The sequence below is a fragment of the Pleurodeles waltl genome, chromosome 6 (genome assembly GCF_031143425.1).
Source record: "Pleurodeles waltl isolate 20211129_DDA chromosome 6, aPleWal1.hap1.20221129, whole genome shotgun sequence".
Lineage (NCBI taxonomy): Eukaryota > Metazoa > Chordata > Amphibia > Caudata > Salamandridae > Pleurodeles > Pleurodeles waltl.
Genome location: NC_090445.1, coordinates 1,564,718,398 through 1,564,741,474, shown reverse-complemented (window position 1 = coordinate 1,564,741,474; position 23,077 = coordinate 1,564,718,398). Strand labels below are relative to the sequence as shown.

Genomic DNA, 23,077 nt, shown 5'->3' with positions numbered 1-23,077 from the left:
CTCAATCTAGCAACCTTAGCTCGCAGGAAGCCTTACATTTCATTAAGAAAGATTTGAACAAGAGGAGTTTATGTGCCTTTCTCACCTAGTAGGTAAGGCTGAGGGCGGACTTTAAGTGTAAGAGAAGCTCCTTCATGCAGGTAGAGGTCACCAAATGGGTCGTCGTTAATTTCCAGAATCCAAGACCATACATCCAAGGGTACTGAATGACCTTATTTAGTCTTGGATATGCTTTGTAGGCGTGGGGAGCAGGGTGTGTTCTAGTTGCCTATTTACATCTGTTTTTCCCTTCGTGCTCCTGCTCTCTCTGCTTTACCTTCCCTGGTGCACTTACATATGGTGCTCACACAATAAGAAAGATGTAATCTTAAAATCCATTCTGTTCAAAGAAATTCAATTGGGAAAGGGGGCATATTCCTCTTTATTCAGCCACCTAATGTTGAGAGACATATTTTTCTATTGTTGTAGGCTAGGGTTGTTGAATTAGGATACTGTTAATTTAAGAAACTAAGCAGTGGAACTATTTGGGGGAGACTGTAGGTCACGAACCCAGAGGTACACAGGTGTTTATGACATATTTGGACCTGCTGAAATTTTAACCCTTGATCTGCAGTTTACAAAGAGATCTCAGTGGTATACATACATTCATCTTGCAACCTCAATAAAAGAGTTCAATCTGAGACTAAGGCGCCATGTACAGCACACGTAATAATGTTGTGACTGAATTCCTATCTGCATAACCATCACTGTAGATGTTTTGCTTGTTTAACAAGGTCTTTTACCTATTTTTTGTAAATAATGTGACTATAGAATGCCTCTACTTTTTAAGCTAGAAATCTCACATAATTTCCCAACCAATCTAATAACTGTATGCATCCTCTTTAGCTGACTTGTTAAACTTCGCGATTTACTATAATTGTGCCTCTGTGCGTCTACAGCACATACTACCATCCACGCTATCGAAATTGGAATAGTGCTTATGAACTACACAGTGACAGTGATCACTACAACAGGTCCCATAACCCCTTTAATGGTCCTACTGTTGGAACCTTTGACCTGCTGATTAAACACACAGTCCTGAGCAAAGACAGCATCACTGAAACATCTGATGGGGTTGGAGCTCTCTTTCAAAGGTGCATTAACTCATATGGCTCTTACTGAGTTGCAACGTTGAACAAATCATTGCAGTGACCTTTGACATGACTTACTGAGTTCTAAATGCAGCTTTTGCTCAACTCACCGAGCTATCTAAGCAGTATATTGTAGTGTCTTTTCTTCATGCAAGCAATAGACGACATTTTTCATCGAGGCTGGAAACATTATTTTCTATTTACCATTATTTGCAGAGCTTCACATTTTCACGAGGATACATAGGTAAAGTGTCAATAATTGTGTACTGTAATTAAATACTGTTACCTTTAGGTGATGAATAAAAGATACCATTATTGGCCAGCTCAATGGCACTCGGCGTGGGAAGGATGAATCTATGAGTCAGCCTAGTCAGGATTCAGACCCGTAGACTTGTGAGTTATCCACATATGTGTAGCAGGTACATCCACCTCCTGAGCTGCCTGCCAGAAATAAAAGCCATTGAAGTGGCTTAAGCCCCATTTCTCGTTAACAATTAATTAATAGTCGCTTTTATGTGTACATGCGGACAGTGACAGAACACAGGGGAGAGGGATGTTGCGGAAGAAGTTATGTGGGCCATCCTTAGAGGGGATTTACTAAAACATTATTGTCACTACCTGCCTGGAGAAGTGGTGTATTCCCTGCTCGTACACATGGCACCGGACTGCCAAGAGAGGCAATGGATAGTCGCTGATGGTATGCTGGGGTAAAGTTGCTCCAAGGCCTCATTTTAAAACAAAACCATTTGAAAGCCTGAAGAACTGGGAGGTGACTTCTTGAGTGAGTTGAGTGAGTGGGGCTACAGTTTAAGGGAGATCCTGCCCTCCTGGAAGCGTGGCAATGATTGTACAACAAGCCTCTCACAGGTAAAAAAGATCGTGCAAGATTTCATTATGACAAGTATTGCTGTAATCATCTTTTGCACATTATTACTGCAATACTTGCAATAGTAGTCTTCGGTGCACGTCGCCTTCCACTGATTCTTAAAATGTGAGATACATGTTGTATAATATATTTAACCCTCAGAGGGAGTAACAATCTCTCGTAAACCATGGGCCCAGCTACCCTAAGCTCCCACTTCTCAAGCCACCGTCATCCAAATGTGAAGACTTGGGCCGCTTGACACAGCATCAATCAGATGCATTATGCACATGCTGAGAGGAGGGTCCCCTTGGCAGTAAGAGCTGGGTCCCCTCAGGGGCTGCGGGCCTGGCTATGCTTTGTTTACTCCACTGCCTCCGAGCAGAGTCCTGGTCCTGTTGCTAGAGTTGCTCACATCCTCTGCCGAGGGTTGCCACCTTCCAAGTTTTATATGGGAGTGGATGATAAGTTGCATGCCGCCTCGTTGCGGAGTTTTTTCTCTCGTGTGGTTTGCCAATGTTAAGTTGGCGAGCGCAAGTAAGAAATGGTGTCCTGTAACACGATTTTCAGGTGCGAGGATGGCACTCAGCGAGATTTTCCCAACAGAAGTGGTTGCAACTGTTCGTGGTGAGAAAGCTGATGCTCTAGTACAAAATCTATTCCAATGGCAACAAAATTGACTTGAGCAGCAGCGCCCTCTGGGGCGCCGCATAGTGCCATTCACGTTGATGTTTCAGCATGGAACGAGCTCCTGGCACTACAGATCAGCGTGACGTGCTTTCTACCCGTTTGCAGTGGCATAATGAAACTTGTGGGGGCCCCCTGCAAAGCACATGGAGGCCCCCCTCTGGACTCACTTGGGAGCTCTCAGGCCAGGGTACTGTGCTGAGGGGGCTCCCTGGAGCTCAGGGCCCCCACGCCTTTGGGGACTGTGGGGCCCTGTATTACACCACTGCCCATTCGCGGAACTCCACTGAATCTCACAAAGGTTTCATGTAACTGCATAATTCCACAGAGTTAAACTCTGCAAGTTCCACCCACCCATAGTTTTCTACCGGCATAACGAGTATTTTTATATCATTTCTGACACAAAAATTATACAAATCACCTAAAGCTGGTATTTTCCCCTTATCAGTAGTCATTTTATAGAAAACAGTCTATGTAAAAAGAAAACATTTTCAAATGTGTTCTACAGCTGCCCTAATGACCCCTAACTGATAATTATCATCTTACAATCAGCCAGGCAAGCCAAGTGTCAAAAAGTAACATGATGCTGTTTATAGTTTCCCTCAAGGCTCCTTCAGTGATATGTGCCAAGCCTGGACTCTATCTCAGGGCAGGCCATGTGCTCATCCAGCAACTCGTGGTGAATACATAAACAACAGCCAGGATAGTTTGGGCATATATCAGGTGAGATTGATTGATCTGCGCATAAAACGTGACTGAAGTGTGTTTATTACATATTATTTTTAAGTAGTACTTAGACATTGGCAGCTGTGTTGACAGCCATTTTTCCCCTTATAAAGGGAAGTTTGTGATATGGACAGTGGAGGCTAGTAAATCCAAATGAGAAGGGTGCGGGAGTGGGGAGGCACACACACACACACACACACACACACATGCACACTCCCTTACACACATGCATTCACAAGCAGACACACACACACTCATTCATCCACAAATAATGAATACTTTCATACATACATGCATGCCCCAAACAGTCAATAAAAAACAACACTTACCTGCACTGCAGCTCAGGAAGAGAAGCCTCGGTGGTACCAGGAGGGTTGGAACTGCAGCCTCCCCTTATTGGCTAACCTTAGGTCAACCAATGAGGAGAGGCATCAGTCCCTACCTTGTAACAGAGTAGGATGAGGTCAGAGAGACTGCTGACTCCACCCACACTGTGACGAGGTGTCAGTGTTAGACACTCAGCCTTGGGAACTTCAGGGCTTAAACCTGAAGCGCCCTGGTACGAGGCTGTCACTGACACAGTGGCGGCCCGTCCTTTAGGGTTTAAGGGCCACCCCCCCCTCGCCCCCCACCTTTTGCCCCTCATGAAGAGTGTCTGTCAGGCTGAACAAAGGTCAGCCTGACAGACACTCTCCATGTTCATCTCAGGCAGCCAGGAGCAGACATGCGCGATTTGCGCAGACTCCTGGCTGCCTCAGCTGAACTTTGATGGGCTGAGGAGGTCACAGCTCCTATGGGCGTGACCTCCTTGGCTCAGCAAAGGTGCCTCGAGGCCCTCCCCTGGGTGACGAGGAAAGCGTCACCAATTGACACTCTCCCTGGACGCTTCAGGTTTCAGCCCTGAAGTGCCCAGGGCGAGTGTCAATCAGGGACCTAAGGTGAGCCAATGAGGAAAAGCAGCAGTCCCAACCCTCCTGGGACCTGGAGGCTGAAGGTAAGTGTATTTGTGTGTATGTGTGTGATGTTTTAAATTGAATGTTTGGTGCGCACGTGCATGTTTGAGTGTTATGAGTGTTGTTAATGGATGTGGGTGCATGCGTGCGTGTGTGAAAAAATGAGTGTGTGCGATCTTTTAAAATGAATGTTTGGTGCGTGCATGCATGTTTGAATGGTATGAGTGTTGTTAATGGATGTGCGTGCATGCGTGCCTGTTTGTGTGTGAAAGAATTAGTGTGTGTGTGTATATCCCGCCCGCCCCCCTCCCTCCTAAAGCTGCCGGCCGCCACTGCACTAATGCTGTCCCTCGACAGGAGGGGGAGGTCCTTGAGACCTTTGCTGAGCTGAGGAAGTCATGCCCATAGGACCTGTGACCTCCTCAGCCCAGCAAAGTTCAGCCCAGGCAGTCAGAAGAATGCACATTCAGGATATGTCTTGCTCCTGGCTGCCTGACCAGAAAATAAAGAGTGTCTGTCAAGCTGACCTTTGCTCAGCCTAACAGACACTCCTTATGTCCAAGAGGAGTGGGGGCATGACCCCTCTGCCCTTAAGGACGAGCCGCTGCTGGATATGGAACGGAGTGGCTGACACTGTTTTGCTGACACCCACTGATTTGCTGACACCGGACCTCGATCTGGAGCACAACGGTGGTTCCTCTCTTAGTTGATTGTAAGACAGCAGACAACCACAACTTCATTTAAATAGTGCCACAACCCCATCTGTGGGCATTTAAGCACTACAGTGGTCAGACACTGTCATGCTTAATGCCTCCCAGAGAAATAAGGGCTGCAAGATATGGTGCAATGTTTGGGCCATTACTGATAAAATGCATACTGAAAAGACTTCCAATCAAGGGTCAATAATTTGAGATGAAAAGAAGCTTGCATTCACCATATTTCCAGTGGAAAATTAGCATTTTGACCTACTTAAACATGATGCTATTCAGATGGTTGCTAAGTGCGAATCCACACTATTTCCAGGCAATTGAAATGCCCATGCCCAAAAAGGTCTAATTTCTGAAACCTATTAAATTTGCATGGTCATGACTGTTATTTTTGCGTATGTTAGAGTGTCACCGAAGAAGTCACACACCTGTCATGGACATTTTATACATAAGGGCACAGAAATGTGACACTTAAATAATCTGACAATTTGGCAACTATACTGTTTTTTTTTCTCCAGGAAAGGTGGCCCTCTTACCTCTCATCCAGTCAGTTTTGTGCAGCCTCTTTCCCACTTAGAAGCGCAGTGTCCTGTGGAGGACTCTCTCTAATAGGGGGCCCCACCCGCACTTGTAAGGCTTGCAGGCTGTGACTGAAAGAAATTGTTTTTTTATTTTTCTTTGGCACAGCGTCAGCTCAGAGCATGCTGCACCTGCTTAACAGAGACACACACAGCACTGACAAGTAAGGGGTTCTTTTTCAATTATTACTGCCCCCGACCTGCGGAGGCCCTGGCAGTGTCCATTACATCCCGATCTAAAGGCAACCACATAAAGAAAAATGTAGCTGCAGCCATTTCAGAACTCGGGGACTCAGTCCCCTGTCCTGGTAAAACGTGGATAAACACATGCAGGGAGCAGGGTGGGGATACCCCAACTCCCTTAGTCTGGATGGACAATCCCCAGGGCCAAAAACATTTTTTCTGTGGTAATAGATAAGCTTTCGGGAGTTGGCCAGGGGGCCACCAATATCTTTTTTTAGGAGGGGAAGAGGGTGTGCAGCACCACTTTTCTGAGCCTTCCCCACGGCTCCAAACATATTATAAAGTGCGAGTGTCCCCGACAGGACTGAGACGCCCGTAAAAAAATATATATGTATGTATAAAAAAGAATAATAAATGAGTTGCCTGACCTGCTCATTTATAATTCACTGCTCCAAGCAAGAAGCTCCCCATAATTCCCTGTGAAGGCTTTTATTTATATTTTGGATCACGATGCTGTCCCTAGGCAGGGGCACCATAAAGCATTTTTTTAATGCAGCAGCCACCCTCCCCTTACAATTAAAAAAAAAACAGTAAGTCTTCTGCGTCATTAAATACATGACCCCAGGAGCGCTTAGGATATTTACCTAAAGCACTCCAAGCTGCTGTTGTATGCTCTTCAGCTGCGATGCAGAGACCCCTTGTGGTTGGTTCAATGGCTACACTTTGTGGCCAGTAAAATGTTTTTAAAAAGGCTCAAAGATATGTGTAATGTTTTTTTTAATGCTTTATTGAAAACAGTTTGTGACAATCAGTATTATTAAACATTGCACGGTGTACAGTGATTGTAGTTATTGGTGACTTTTTGACAATGTCAGTGGATCTGCTGTATATATGTTGATGTGCTGACCCCAATAGCCCAGACACTTTTTATATTTTGGTGTTCTGACCCTTTGACAAAGGCAGTAGATCTTCCTTGTTTAAAATGACACCCTTTATCTTGGTATATGTCATAGTCAGCCATGCACTGCGATGAGGGATGGAGGTACCCAACCTCACACTGCACACAGCCAGAGGACATCTACCTTTACGTTAAAAAATTGAAATTCACTGAAAAAGCCAAATGTTAATGTGATGTTATAGTTGGAATTGTAATAATATTTGGCTTTACATTAAAACAACCTTAGAAATTCTCTGAAAAAAACAAAGGTTAAAGTAACTATCACATGTGCCTTAAATTAATTGTAACACGCCCTCGCCATGAATTGCTAATTACCTCACATATTACATCACTCATGACATCAGTGTAACATCAGAATTGACATTATTGATGACAACACTGTGCTTGGTGAGTGCCTCACTTAAGAGGATATTGTAGTCCTTTTCTTCTCAGCACTGTTTTTTAGTGTTGGTCCACTGATATGCATTCATCTCTTTTTTTCAATGTCCGATCCTTCTTGGTTGTATCAAACTAGGAATACATTATAATTTTCACAACTACTAACATGTTATGACATTCTTACTTATTTTTGAATTTACAAAAGGCTATGACTTCTCACCTTTTTAACTCTTATGAATTGTTATGATTTATCCGAGTTCTCTTCACTCCTGAAGAGAGGTTTTGTATTCAATCTAAATTCCACAAAATACAGCGTGGTAATCACTTAAAAAAATTACCACTTACCCTGCTGTAGTCAATTGGCACCAGATATTCAGTTGGGGACCTATATGTGGGATCTATATGAATGAATTTTTAAAGTTCATTAAAGATGAGACATCTCTAAAGGGGGAAGAAAAGTCTCTTGTCCTTTTAGCATTCCCTTATTTGTGGTTTCATGTTTGGACTTACCCGGTCTACCTCTGCAATTGTTTTGTAAACAACTACACATTGATTGGCCTTGACTGTTCTTTTTAGTGTCTTTGTGGAACTCTCTTTTTGACATGATCTATGCCCCAGTACATACTGGCTTGTGTCTCCAGTTCTTTTTTCATTTCATTGTCGTATCTTTGCTCCCAATAACTAATAAATGAGCTCCTAAAACTTGCTTTTGTTATCCATCTTCCTGTTACTGTTCTAGATAGCCATTCATGTGCTTTGTATTTGTTAGATGAACATTCCTGCACCACCATATTTTGACCCACATTACTAGTAACGTGCAATCTCCAATGTGATCTGTAACAGGAGCTAGGAGCCCATTTCAGATTTTGAGTAAAGTGAGAAAACTACAGTCCCATCTAGTTTCCGCTGGGACTCAGGATGCTCAGAACAGCTGAAATCCCTGGAGAAAACGCAGACAAGAATGAGGAACAACCAGGGGAAACAGATTTAACCTGTTGTCCGCCATTCCTAAGTGGGACCTCTTAGTCCAACTAATAATTTAATGTTTTAATGTTGGCCTGGAAATAATGGAAACATCTTTTTAAGAAGCTCTTGTTAGGCATCCATACATGCCTTTAATGGATGGTGTAGAAGCCCATTGTTCCTGTGGAATCCATCACGTTTTCTGATTTTCTTTTCGGACAATGCGAGCCTCTCTTTGAATTTAGCCAGAATAAAGGATTTGTGGCTCAGCTACATTTATCCAGCTGGTATAACTTAATTGGGATGACTGAAGTGCTTGAATAAGCATTTTTGTAACAATTGTTCTCCAGTCAGTGTGTGTGCGGTAATGGTTTTCTTTGCTCTTTCTCCATCAGCTCAAGTGCAGCTTTTGCCACAAGAGACGTATACCAGCCTTGACTCTGTTTTCTATGTGTGTGCATGGCAGTCCTTGAGACCGAGACATGTTGTGCTGGGAACCTAAACATGGTGTCCTTGGTGTCTTAGGAGACCACCCCCCTTCTTTGGATGTTGTTCCCCTTTCCATCCTTTTGTACCACAATCCCTCAAGGACTGCAGTTGGGCCACTTGTAAAATCTCTTTTATGCATATGGACTTGGAGGAGACCCATCAGAGAGTTTATTTTCCTACCCACTCCTAGAGATGGTATCCTTTGATTTCTAAAATTAATTTATATGCTATGGTCTTGCATAGTTAATTCCGATACATTTTCTTGCTCCTAAAACTAGTCATCTTAAGTTCCCATCAAAAGACTCGGCAAGACATCAGGTTGCATTCCTACACCTGAGTTGGCCAGGCCAATCTGGAAGGCTTTCAGTGCAACAGAAGGCCTAAAAGGAGCAAAGTTCAACAAGGCAGGTAGAGTGCCAGGGCTTCCTAAATCTTGATCCTACGCTAAAGCAGAGAATTGCAGAGAAGCTGAAGTGAAGGATAGCAGATTCGGTATCTATGCTTTTGTCTCATGTTGTTGAGTTGTGGTTCAATCATTCAGAACATTTGTAAAGCCCAGCATTATTACCCCTAAGGGTATCTGAGGGTGCTGTGTCTCTGTCGAAAAAACACATCTTGAAACTGGCTGGGATCTAGCATTCTCCTAAAGAATTTGACCAGTTGCATAGATCTCTTTTGGCTGAGCAACCCAATTTGATGTCTGGGTTAAGAAGCGCTGGTTTCAAGACATAAGATGTTATATATATTTTATTGCCAGCCACCATTTCAGCGGAGACCATGACTTTTGCTAGCCTAGTGGAGGACCACCAACAATATTATGAGATACCCACCTGCCTGGTGGAATCTCACTGCCTTTTATGCTTCTGCAGTGCATTTTAACAGAATTTAGAGCAGTTTGCTGAGCAGGCACCATTTTGTTCCAACCAAGTTTCGTAAATGTATTCTCTTTCAGAAACGTATCCCAGAATCAGTGCTTTGTTTCTGAAAGGTAAACAGACTGGCCGAATATGCTGAGAGCAGTGGCTGCCGCCAGCTTTAGGAGGTGGGGGGGCGGTCGGGGCCCACACACACACACACACACACTCATTCTTTCACACACAGACACGCACGCACGCACATCCATTAACAACACTCATACCATTCAAACATGCACGCACGCACGCACCAAACATTCATTTTAAAACATCACACACACTCATTCTTTCACACACACGCACATCCATTAACAACATTCATACCATTCAAACATGCATGCATGCACCAATCATTAATTTTAAAAGATTGCACACGCTCATTCTTTCATACACACACACACACACACACGCACGCACATCCATTAACAATACTCATAACACTCAAACATGCACGCGCGCACCAAACATTCAATTTAAAACGTCACACCCATACACACACACACTTACCTTCAGCTTCCAGGTCCCAGGAAACCTTAGGTCAGCCAATGAGGGAAGGCAGCAGTCCCAGCCTCGTCACAGAGTGGGATGGGGTCAGTGAGACTGCTGACCCCATCCCACTCTGTGACGTAGTCTCACTGATAGACACTTGCCCTGGGCGCTTCAAGGCTTAAACCTGAAGCGCCCCGGGTGAGTGTCAATGGGTGACGCTTTCCTCATCACCCAGGCGAGGGCCTCGAGGCACCTTTGCTGAGCCTAGGAGGTCACGCCCATAGGAGCTGTGACCTCCTCAGCCCAGCAAAGTTCAGCTCAGGCAGCCAGGAGTCTGCGCAAATCGCGCACGGCTCACTCCTGGCTGTCGGAGCTGAAAATGAAGAGTGTCTGTCAGGCTGGCCTTTGTTCAGCCTGACAGACACTCTTCATGAGGAGCAAAAGGTGGGGGGGGGGGTGTGGCCCCTCTGCCCTAAAGGACGGGCCGCCACTGGCTGAGAGCTTCCTCCCAATGCATGTTTTTTTTAATTATTATTTCTGGTTCGGGAGTACCAGGCTTTTCCTGGAAGTCCCGAACTGGAAAAATGTATGTCAGAAGGACCATCCTAAATCTGGTGAGCCTCCTGACGGACATTGGCTGCTAGGCCTTTAGCATATGGGCATGTTCTTGATGTCTTTGACAGCTAAGGCTTTACCACCAGAAACCTGGCATGGCACTTTGCCAACCTCTAAATGATGTATTCAAACTGCGAGTTTGGTGGGACATAAGTCCATCCCTAGGCCTTTTTACAGCAGAGCTCCTGGTCCACCAAATTGTAAATAAGGCCCATAAAGTATATTAAACTTTTTACTGGGATGAGTAGTGTCAAAGCAAGCAAGAGAGGCAAGAGTCAGATCACAGTGTGGACTGACTTCCACCCGTCAACTTTATTTCAAAATTTGATTCAGCAAAATGAGGGCATCTGCTTCTCTGAACTTAGGCTGGCTACAGTTCTGGAGCATACTCTTGACCAGTCACTGACCAGCAGAACAGATTTTAAAAGTGGCTGTAGCACATATTTACTCTAAGTAATTTTAAAGACTTTCCACATTGATTCCAAGTTGCATTCACCACCTGATCTTCACATGATTGAACCACGCCTTGCAAACTCACCAACGCTACCAAAGAAGGATTTGGCAGTGAAGCCCCTTCCAGGCCATTATCCCATTGGGCTATCAAGAAAGAACATAGTTAAAGCAGGCTTTCAGCCACTCTTGTAGACCTCATGGTTGGGAATCCTTATAGACATTGTGGTCTTGTATGGTGCTTCTTCAGAGATAATGTATGTAGTTCTGACACTTCATTTGTTTCTCAACTTTGTTGGTGTAAATGTGAGGTGTGGTGTGTCATGGTGTAGCATCTACAGAGCTGATGCTGAGGGAAATGCTTCCTTCCTTTCTATTTGTTTCCACCAACAGAGGAGGAGTAGGAGTTATCTCATGATGGGGTAGCCAATACTGATGCTGTAAAATGGGCTGTCTCTCTGTTGAGGAAGATGTAGTGCAAATACTTCAGAATAAGAGTATACGTGCTCATTAGTGGTAAACAACGGGTTCGAGATTTGTGTAATCCAGTGATTTTGCACGTTGTTACATCACAAAATTACTTGGAAGCACCTATTTGTTGTTTCAAGTGCCAAAACCAGGACTAGAAGTTAAGGTTCGAGGTTTCAAAGTCAGCAATTTATCCACAAGAATACAATTCGTATAACATTGTTGCACTTTATTGGTGTGACGTTTTATGCAGATCTGGGAACTAGGGGCGTAGCTTGGTCAATAAGTTTGGGGGGGTGCGAAGGGGAAGCTTCAGATTTCCCAACAATCACACTGGCACATAATGTTAAAATACATCATAGGAGAAAGCAGGGCGCACAAGAGGGTCTTCAGGGGTAGCGGAATGGGAGAGGAATGCGGATTGGTAAGGGGAACTAAGTGAGAGAAAGCACACCATTTTTTGAAATAATCAATATTTTCTAAATCTTTCCCAATAGAGCGAGAGGGAGAGAGTGTGTGTGCGTTTTTGTCTGTGTGTGTAAACATTCCTGGTGAATTCCTACAGACACCTTACTATACCCAACTGAAATCACCTGTAACCCTCTATTTATCACAAAACACATTTATTGGGGGGAGGGGTGTAACATCCCAAACCCCCTGAAGCTACGCCCCTGCTGGGAATGCCACCAGTCAATGGTGTCTGGTTGCGTGAGGGTTAACATTTAGTTTAAAAATGCTTTGTGTCTACAAATGTGAAAGTAAATTGTGTTTGATCCTGGGAGACTTTTGCAGTGTCTTATGCATACGGGAGGGTCTGCCAGACGACGTTTCTACTATTTACTCTGGGTTTGGATCTTGACCATTCATTACACAGACAGAGTAAAGTGCTGTGTATCAAGCATCACATTTGGGATTTGTAAAAATAATGTGATGTTTTGTGCATTAGGTTGGGGTGTGTATAAATATATACATTTGTTCTGCTTCATGTGTTATGACGTTGCCTCACAGTGGTGTTGCCTTACGTGGCACACAATGTTCCATAGAATACGTTCTCCTGTATTAGGTTTTTAACTTGTAGAAATACATGGAACCAATAGATACTTTTTCTGGTATTCTTATTGTAACCTGATGCACTGTGTATCTCTACGTACATATTCGTATTGGATATATTTTCCTGCATTCTGAGTTTACCTTGCATCATTTCCTGCACTCTGAGTCTATCTTCTCTTCTGTCACTCTATCAGTGTACAGCCAGCTGTGCAAGGGAGCAGATCATCCAGCGATTAATGTTTGTGAGGAACGTCTGTGAGAACGAGGAGCAACGCCTACTGGAGGAGGTGCACGCGGAGGAGGAACGGGCCCAGCAGGGAATCCTGACCCAGCGGGCATACTGGGAACAATCTGCCCAGAAGCTGGCCACCCTTAGGACCTATCTGGTGGATGTGCTAACCAAAATGGATGACCGCAGCCTTATGGTGAGTGTACGTTCAACATCTGAACTCTTGACCACTCTGTTGTTTCTACAGCCTCTTTGTGGCCTCTTTTTGGCTATACAAAGTTTTAGCATTCCAGACCAGATCCAAGTAGTCTCTTCTACTCAAAAAAGAAAGTGTTTGAAAGGAAACTCTATCATAAAGATGACTTCTCATCCTTGGCTTGTCAAACCTCTAGCTATCAACATTTCTACAGAAATGTATTAGACCGATTCACCCCACAAACTGTTAGCTTGGACCCAAAGCTTGAAACACTTCAGTGTAAAGAACACATTGGGCTTGCAATAGTGCTATGGGATCCAATGCAAGCAGAGAAAATGGGCCTACATGCACTTGTTTGGAAATGAAATTCATCTACAACTGCGGTGCATTAATTTGTTCACTCCCTTGGGCCCCAGTGTCACTTGACCAGCTGCACTGCTGATTGCTACACCCCTGAAAGAGCAGCCTTGTAAATTGGAGAATCTTATGATGGAACAATGTTTTTTTTTTAAATTGACAGCTTCATTAAAATGCTATTCCACTGCCACCTCATCTGGCTTACTGGACAGGGTACAGCATTGGTGAACATTTCTCCAACTCCATCCCCCTCTCTGGAGCCAGGCAGGTAGAGGAGTGTATTTTCTATGATATGTACGCAACACACTTTGCAGAATTCAGTGATTTATTTCAAACTAGTTCATTCATTATTTTTTTCTACTGTAAATGTAACTTTTTAATGTGAAAATGATATATATTTTTTTCATTTTTATTCGTAAATTTATGGTTCATTTTTTCCTTACTTTACCATAACCTAATTCTAATACTATCTCGAATCCTAAATCATAAATTTTGAAATTGTAGTTAATTTTATTTAAAGTCTTCTAAACCTCATACCAACCCTGACCATTGTGTGTTTATGTTGTTTACTATGTTGAATTAAATATTATCAATTTTCCTTTTATTTATCCTAATTATTTTACAATATTTTAATTTACATTTATGGAATACTGATTTCTTAATATCTGTAACATTTAATAAATAACGTTGCTAATATTGTTTTATTAGTGGTACTAATAATTATATTTTTTTTAATAAAAGTGTATGAATTAGTATACTTTGAGGAGAAACCTCAAACCTCCCTTTATTTATTTAAAACACATTTTTGTTTGAACTCATATTCATATTGACAGTATTTTCTAAATATATTTTATGAGGACCACCCAGTTTCATTTTTAAACCTACATTTCGAATATGTATCAATTAATTGTACTCAATGAAATGTGTTATATTTTTACTTAATTGCAATTACATTAATTTATATAAATTCGATTTACTTATTTTACTTATCTATGACAATGAAGTGTCCGCAAATGCAGTGGTCACCTTTACAAAGTGGTAACGATTTAGTCATCTGTCAATGTGGGGAAGTACAGTGTACTAATACACCATAACAAACTTCAGAGGCTTGTTGCAAAAAAAAAAATCTGTCCTACAACAAGCTGCCCTAAACTACAAAGAATGAAGGACAGGGTGAAATTTAAGGGAAATATCCTTTTGGCACGAGTTGCAAAGTGCAAGTTACAAAACTAGTTAAATTTGGAGCAACCTTAAAAAAACACTGCTGTATAGCGCTATAGAACATTGTGGGCACGTAAAAGGCGACAAAAAGAGACTATGAAGGCACTGGGCGAGCTTTGATATCATCAAACCCTTCCCTATGGGTCACCTCTAAGGTGTATCAGCAATGCCCATCCGCCTTTTTAGGTCGAGCCTAAGCAGCGCGCATGCGCTCTCTGGAACATCTGTTGTATTGAATAATGGACTTTGCTCCCGCCTGCTGCTTGCCATTGGTTTAGTCTAGTGTCCCTCTTTTTTGCAGCCTGCTAAATGGTTCACACAGCGATAGGTCACTTCCGTTTTTCTGCAGAGGAGCACCGCTCAACTACAGTTTCCTTTCGCTTTAACTCTTCATCTGGTGTTCGGGAGAATAGTTTTTTTGTAATTGTTGCAGTGCGTTGCAACTTTATTGTTGCTCTTCTCGTATGTGCTTAGCCCCAGCTTTCAAGTCATCAGCGCTGACTTTGCCAATGCTTGTATTTGCTTGTGCTCACTCACCCACATCCTGTGACAAATGCACTCTGTGATCTTCCTCTGTGCTACAAAATATCAATCCTTTTTCTTTTATGTATCTCGATTTCTGGTCCGATGTAAGTGAGGGTGGATTATATAATTATCTTTACATTTCAGTAGCAATGTACTACTACACAATGTGACAAACACACATTATGGCTCTCATTACAACATTGGCGGTATATACCGCCTACCGCCGAGGCGACGGCGGCCAAAAGCCTGTCGCCGTGGCTACCAACTGTCTGCCAAATTATGACCGCAGCTGGAGAAGGATGGCGGAAATCCGGCTGTGGCCATGTCGGTGGATGGCGGTAGGGTGGCGCTGCTGGCAGCAGCAGCGCCACGCCAGTGGAACGCCGAAGACTGTATCATGACACATGATACGGCCTGGCGGTGTTCTGCTGGCGGATGTTGCTGCTGCCAGCAGCGCCCCGTCCCGTCTCCTGCCGGAGGACCACCTGAAATCAGGTAAGTCGGGTGCTCCAACAGGGAATGTGGGTGAGGGCTGTTGTGTGTGTGGGTGTGTGTGTGTGTGTATGTCTGTGTGTGCGTGTATGGATGTGTGAGTGCGTGTATGTTGTGTTGTGTTGTGTACATGTATGTATGTCAGTGTGTGTGGATGTGTGTGTGAATGGATATATGCATGCGTGGATGAATGTGGGTATGAGTGTGTGTATGTGTGTGTTCGATGGTGCGTGAAGGTGCGTGTATGTCGGGGGGTCTGGAGTGGGAGAGGGGTGGGGAAAACCCCTATCAGTGACAGGAAAGGAATTCCCTGTCACTGATAGTGCCTACCGCCATGGTTTTCGTGGCGGTAGGGAAGCCACGAAAACCGTGGCGGTAGGCGGGGTCATAATCCTGCGGGAGGCCCAGTGATGGCCGCTGGGCTGGAGACTGAAGTCTCCAGCCCGGCGGTCGTTACTGCCGTGGCGGACGGTGTGGTACATTGGTGGTTTAGCTTGAGCCAAACCGCGAATATCATATTATGAGGAAAAATACCGCCAGCCTGTTGGCAGTACTTTTCTCCATTTTACCGCTGTCCGCCAGGGTTGTAATGAGGGCCTATATGTTCTAAAATTGCAGCATTTCACCATCAACACAGACAATAGCTTGGGACTCCCAATATGTAAATTAGGTTATGGCATTCAGTCTGTTACTACTTACCTGAAATTGAGAAAGAGCAGCAGAGGAGCTTGCACTCCCCTATGACGTGATGGTACCACCCACTTCTGAGTTTATGAAATGTGAGCGTGGCTCTCAGACTGTAAACAAGGCCTGTCAATGAAAGAGTAGAGCTTAAGTGTGAGCGATAGAAATTAGAATTGTTTCAGGCCATGAACAGACTGACCAGGAGCATATTTATACTTGATTTGTTTGTGTGTTTATTTTATGATGTGCCTCTTCTGTGGAGAGAGAGGGAAAAACGTTTATGCTGGGGCTTGCTTAACAGTTTCTGGAACTTGAGCCAAAAAGGAGCAGGAAGTTGTTTTGCAATTGCGTTTCAATCAACAGGCTAGAATGGAAACAGCCAACACTGGTCTTTATGCTGCAAGAATGAGGGGAAGGTTTCCTCGCCCATCCTATTCTAGACGTGCATCCAAGAGATACAAGTTCATTGAAATACTTTCATTTTTATGTCCGTCTTTCTTGTTTATGGAATGGATAGCCATTTTGTTGCGTGCATAGAAAGTCACGTGGGGGCATACGCTATCAAAGAGACATTTCAGAAAATGCACTTGGTAGGCCGCAGCATGACTTTTGGCCCGGCTAATCGAGTTTGCTTGAGGTTATGAGAGGGAGGGATTTTGCACTGCAAGCTTTCACTGGAAATATAACCGGGAAAGGGCGAGGAAGGGGGAAGAAGAAAATATCATGCCTTTTACAAAAGAAGTCAGCGTGGATGCGCTCTCGGCTCACCCCTCCTCTTGTATGTGCTCTCATGTTTTTCATTTTGCGCGTTCAGTGCACTCCAACCTCCCCAAATATTCAAATGATAAGGATCTCGTGTCACTGAAGGTATTTGTGAGCGCACCATGGCAAGCATTCACTAAATGTAAGGTTTACACGCAATTCATGAAAGTTAAATGTCACTGGCACCTTGCTGAAAAATCTTGAGGTTTATGTCGCAGATTGCGCTGAGTTCACAGGAAGTGCAGGAGAGTTGATGGTGATGTCAGCCTGTCCCCATTGGGGGTCAGCTTGTCGCCAATGTTATGCCCATAATGTCACGAGGAGTCACAGGACCTTGCTGTAGAGATGGTTTTTTGGGGAGTGCAGCGCATATCTCTGCCACCAGTTCCATGCCTGGCTTAGGTACTTCTGCCTGTGCTGGTTTGGATGTCCTGCATCAGCCGCTCATTTAATATAATTATTAGTGCTCTCATGTTTGTTACACACACTAGTTAACTTATTTTCGACACAAATTGGATCATTCTTGTCTAAATGGAAACGCTTTCATCTGAGCATTTAAAACCACTGACATTATGACAAATGCTCCGATTTCATGGCCGCCAAGTGATTTCATGTAATATGTGCCATCTTCGTCCTTCCTGGTTTCTTAGTGAACAGTGCTTTGCGTGCTGAATATTTTGAACCCAAGCTTACAATGTTAAAAGTTGTAGATGTCCAAGAAAATGTCTAGTACTCTAATTGCAAAGCTTAATTTGTAAAAATAGAAGTGCCTGGGCCCTTCTCAGGAGGCCACTGCAGTTTGCACCATCAGTGGCGTAACAAAAGCCCTGCAGCTCTGTGGATTGTGGGGGCCCTGAACTCCGGGGGACCCTGTCAGCTCAGTACCCTGGCATGACATCTCATGAGTGAGTTCCCGCCATGTATTTTGCAGAGACCCCCTTCAAGTTTGGTTATACCACTGTGCGTCACGGATTGCTCCGGCTAGCACTGCCAATAACCGTACCAACACAGCTACTAACCATAACTACTTCTACAAGTGTGACAATTCATATTATTCCAGCCTGCCCAAAGCTCTAAGAATTGCTTGGGCAGCTGATGTTAGTCATTTTTAATGTATAGAAAATTATTAAACACACGTTTTTGTGCTCATTCCAAAATTAGACGGCCACCATGTGGGGACTGTCATTCATGCCAATGCCGACAATTAAGTGCCGGTGCCAAGTACCGGCAACCACCGGCTCAAATTAAGCACTGGCTAATGGCACTTGTGTGGATTTTCGACTGCCTGCATAAAGCATGGGTAATATGCATCTGCTTATTTCACTCTTTTTCTTTTTTTTTTTACAGAGAGCATTTACAAATTAGTGGTTGGTGGATAAGTGATAAGATATTCAGTTTTCTGACTTCTAATTATTTTCTTTTGCACACAAAAAATATGGAAGTCATCAGTGCTTTGGATTACAGTGCTATCTATCTAAGTTTCACAGCATTATCGTAAACATGCATTAATATAACATGAATACTAATACACTTCGGCAGTTATAGTCTATACTCGAATTTTACAAGTTGATTTTGTGTAATTGTTTAGCTGTAACAGTAGGGCAGAGAGGACCTATGCTCCCTCTATGTACACACAGGGAAATAGATGCTGATTGTGATTATTTCAAAAACAATTAACTGAGTAATGCCTGCAGATTGCTCTTTTCATGTAAATTCTTTGATTGCTCCTAAGACTGGAATTGCTGGAATTAATTCCTTGGTTCATCATTAGCGCAGACGTGGGTCAACGTAGGGCAATGCCTGGTTGGCTTCAAGTGCTCTTGGCAGCCACTTTGTGCCAAGGGAGAACCTTCTATCTTAGCAACGCATTGTAATGTGCAGCACCCCAACACGTACTAACGGTATCTGCCGACCCATCCACCCACGCACTCCAAACCACATACATTCACTCCAAACCAAAACACATGGGTAAAAGACATTGTCATTTACAACGCTAATAGCTCTAGCTCTCGCAAATGTGAGACTGATTGCATTGCAAATGCTTGTTTTGTCATTCTAGTTCTGGCCTCCATATCGATCATGTCGTCTTTAACACTCTCACTCCTTTTTAATACATAGTTTTTCAGTGTTTATTTTTTTGTCTCCTCTTGGCAGTGCTAGCCTTGACTTGAATTTATGAATAGCGTTTGCTTCACTATTCAGTCCACTTCCTCTATATTAGTTTCAACCACATGGAGCCTGCGGCGGCTGGATATGAAGTTTGCTGACATATGGCACTCAACCACCCTAGTCTGGCTTCTCATTCATTGGTGTCTGGTGCACATGCAATATCTGCCATGTGGATGTCCACCAAATCCTTTGCAGCCAAACTAATGAGCAATGTAGTGCGACACCCGCGGGTGAGGTTGTAAGCTGAATGTGAGGGGCAGATAAGAGTGGGAAGCAGTGGAACGATTCTTTACAAAGTAGTTCTGCAGGTGACAAGGATGCGGGCTTTTTTTACAGCTGGAGTGTGCTTGGGCCCTCACAGTCACTGAAGCCATTGGCATGACCGATCCCAAAGAAGTGATTGATTCTAGTATGTTATGGTGCACCGATGCCAAGGCAGGTAGGCCTTGAGGTGCCTCTTCTCGTCACTTGCACCACAAAGATAACACTTTGAATGAAGCGTGGGGATTACTAAGGATAGTTATTGGAGGAATGCATTAGGTTCAATAGTGTAGAACAGCCTACTACATATAACCGCATGGCTTGATAAATTCTGTGCCATAGGGATAGGTTACAACTTTTCCCGTCACTCATATGTGGCTCATAGGTTGAGCTTTCTGCTTTGATCACACTGTAAACATTTCCCAAAGGTCTCGAGCTAGTGCAGACTGCAGAAAGGTTTTTACTCCTTATAGATCCCAAAAGAAAAACTCTCTTCCTCTTCAGGTGACTTTCAGCACAGTAGATTGGAGAAGACCCTTATTTACCCCCGTGCCCCAAAGGCATTTATTTATCGGGTTGAATACGCTCCTCCTCATCATCATCATCATCATCTCACGGCCAATCGAAAGAAGAAGTGAAATCTGTGTGGATCAATCTTCAAGGAACTTTTGGATCATATCTCTATTGCTGGTGTTACTCTCACTATCAGCATGGGTCCCCATTTCTCTTCTTTTAATCTTACTGTAGACCAGTTTGCCCCTCATAGCGCTCCTTCACCGTGTCCTGCCTAAGGGTGATGGCGAAGTAGGAGATAAAAGGAGATCAGCTATACGTTTTTGAGGCTCAGTAGCCTGAATTCATACACGTAATGACACGAAAACTGGCCACCTGGAAGACAGGAATTGTGCGTACAGGTGCGTTAGGAAAATAAACCGGCTTACCAGGCACTCCATGTATCTATAAGTGACCCTGTCTTAGCATAATATAGGGGAGAAGACAAGAACATTTCCTTTCATAAACATAAGCATAAATAAATCTGGTCCAACATAAGAGCTTAGATCTCCACTAATCAATGTGATTTATGTAAACAATGTACACTATACCAGATCTGCCAAGTTTACAACGAGTATCAGCATGTGAGAGGACGGGGCATGGAGGGCAAAGTGCTTTAGGAGGGAGCAAGGCCTTCAGCCTCTTACTCTCAAAAGCTGTGAGGGGTCTTCTGTGAAAGCAAGGCCCTAGAGAAGGGACTAGACGTTGCCCTAAGCACTCCCCTAAAGCCATTCTACACCCCTCTCCCGCTCAAAGAGAAGCAGCAAACGCTGTCATGGCTGCTGCTGACGTCCTGGGGAGGTTGCAGAATCTCCATTGGACATCAGCTGTGCCCAGACACAGAGAATACAAAGTATCCCCCTACATAGGGTGACCAGATTTTGAGGAGCAAAAACCGGGACAGGTCAGACATAAAAGAAGGACTAACGACTTTACACTCATTTTTATATCTGGCATGTCCCGTTTTTTTGCGTAGCTTTGTGAATGTGTGCCTATACATGTGTGTTTATATATATATTTATATATATATACACACATTTGCAAGACTATACATATAAAATTAGCTATGGTTTGACCTCCCCCGCATCCCCAACCCGCCCACACCCACATCTCTCTGCCCCCCCCCCACTGCGTCTCTCTGCTGGGAGCAGACAGGGGACTGTGTTGCCTCACAGAAACAGATAAAATACTTTAATTATTGCATACTCTGTAGGCGTCTGTTAAAGGAGAGCATACCTTGAATTTATGCTTCCCTAGATAATCTGACCTTTGTCCCAAAAATCGGGACATTTATGTAATTATTTGACCTTTGTCTCAAAAAACGGGACATTTGTTTAAATTTAAGAGAAGTGTCGGGACACCAGGACAGTCCTCCAAAAACCGGGACTGTCCAGGGAAATCTGGGACGTCTGGTCACCCTACCCCTACATTACCTCTTTCCAGGTTATCCGAACCAAAGGAATGCCATCTGCCAAGTCATACCTTCGCCCCTATGGGTAGAGCTGGAATGCTTTCTCTTAGGTTTATGAATACGAAAAATGAGGATGTGTTCTTTAAACATTTAGAGTGTCATAATACATTTGCAGCACAGCTTCCACCATCTTTACCTACAACCATAGATGCATTTCAAATAGTGGTGCTGACCATAAAGGATATGTTAACCACTGGTACGGGGGCCTATTAAGGTGCTTACTTTTCAAGGAGCTGATCTCCTGGTATTCAGGGAGTCTGCTTTATTTTCCATAGAGGTTTATCCTTCGAAGTGCAGGCTACCTTGAGGATTGTAGCATATTTCACTATCACAACCTGGCGGAAGAACCCCTTCGTCCTCTGGGCTCATTCTGTCACTCTTTCGTTCTCTCTTCCTAGCTACCTTCAGTTCTTCTCCACCTTGTCAGTGAAACCAGAATGGATCCTGTCAACTCATCTGAATTTTCGAAATGCAGAGTTTGTCTCTCACACAGGAATCTCACCCACAACGCTGTTTAGCTACACCACATGGGACAGTAAATCATGGACAAGTGATTGGTCATTTACTGGTTTTTCATCAAGCTTTGCCCATTGATCAGATAAACAAAAAAACTCTTGTGAACTTGGAAATTAGCAGGTGGGTTTCGAGGTAAATTACCATACTAATAAATCTCTGATGGTACTTTCAGCAGGTCAGTAGGGACTCCTTAGGCTATAGTGTCCCTCGTTCTGCTGGTATATAGAACCATTACCCCTTGGTTTCACTATACTCAGTTTACTGAGATCAGCAGACTTCCCTGCTTGTGAGACATAACTGTAGCAAATTCTAAAACATTAACAAGTCTCTAAATCTGGGGGCCCTTTGATCTGGAGGTCTAGGCCAATGGGTCCTCCTCGGCCACACCAGTGACTCTCTGCCTGCACCTATCAATGTTATCCCTTTTGGTGCCTATGAAAGCACAGTGCCTATCTGCTGCTGGCTCATACATCTGCTTACAACAGTGCTCTAAATGAGAATGATGCACTCTGACTAAAGAAAATATGAGATATGAATGTTTTATGGTCTGGATACCACAGTTTATAAGCAAACCACAGTTTACAAGAGCCTCTGACTAAAGGTTTTTTAAAGTAAAATGACAGATGTACGTGGCATCTCTTCTTGAGTAAATATCAAAAATGTAGTTGGATCTCCAAGCTTCATTTAGAGGATGCGCTACCACACAGTGCTGCCTTAGGAAGGAGTGAAACTGCACTGATGGACATTCCTAAGGTGGGTCAGGCTGGTGGAAACCTGTGCATAACAGAGTGAATGAGGTGAATGAGCCCAGAACGTTGAGGAGTTCTTTCGATAGGTGGCTTCCGTGAGATAAGCTCCAATATCAGGCAACAAACTCGGCACAAAATAAGGCATTATATGACATGTAAGAAGAAAAGGAACACTGAAAAGACATCTTGTAAAAATGAACGGTGAAATCCCGGGAGTAAACCTTCCTGCGTTTCTTTGGACATTTGTGTATATGGCTAAGGACTTGCAACTCAAGAGCCCCTCCAAAACTCCT

The 23,077-nt window shown here is 43.7% G+C and overlaps 1 protein-coding gene across 1 annotated transcript in view; it reads left to right on the top strand.

Annotated features, from left to right (window-relative positions):
- The window catches only part of BSPRY (B-box and SPRY domain containing), a 75,890-nt gene that overhangs the window by 17,227 nt on the left and 35,586 nt on the right, over nt 1–23,077 (top strand). The window contains exon 3 of the mRNA XM_069241278.1: nt 12,795–13,025. Coding sequence (XP_069097379.1) covers nt 12,795–13,025 — 231 coding nt within the window. The remainder of the gene's footprint in view (nt 1–12,794; nt 13,026–23,077) is intronic.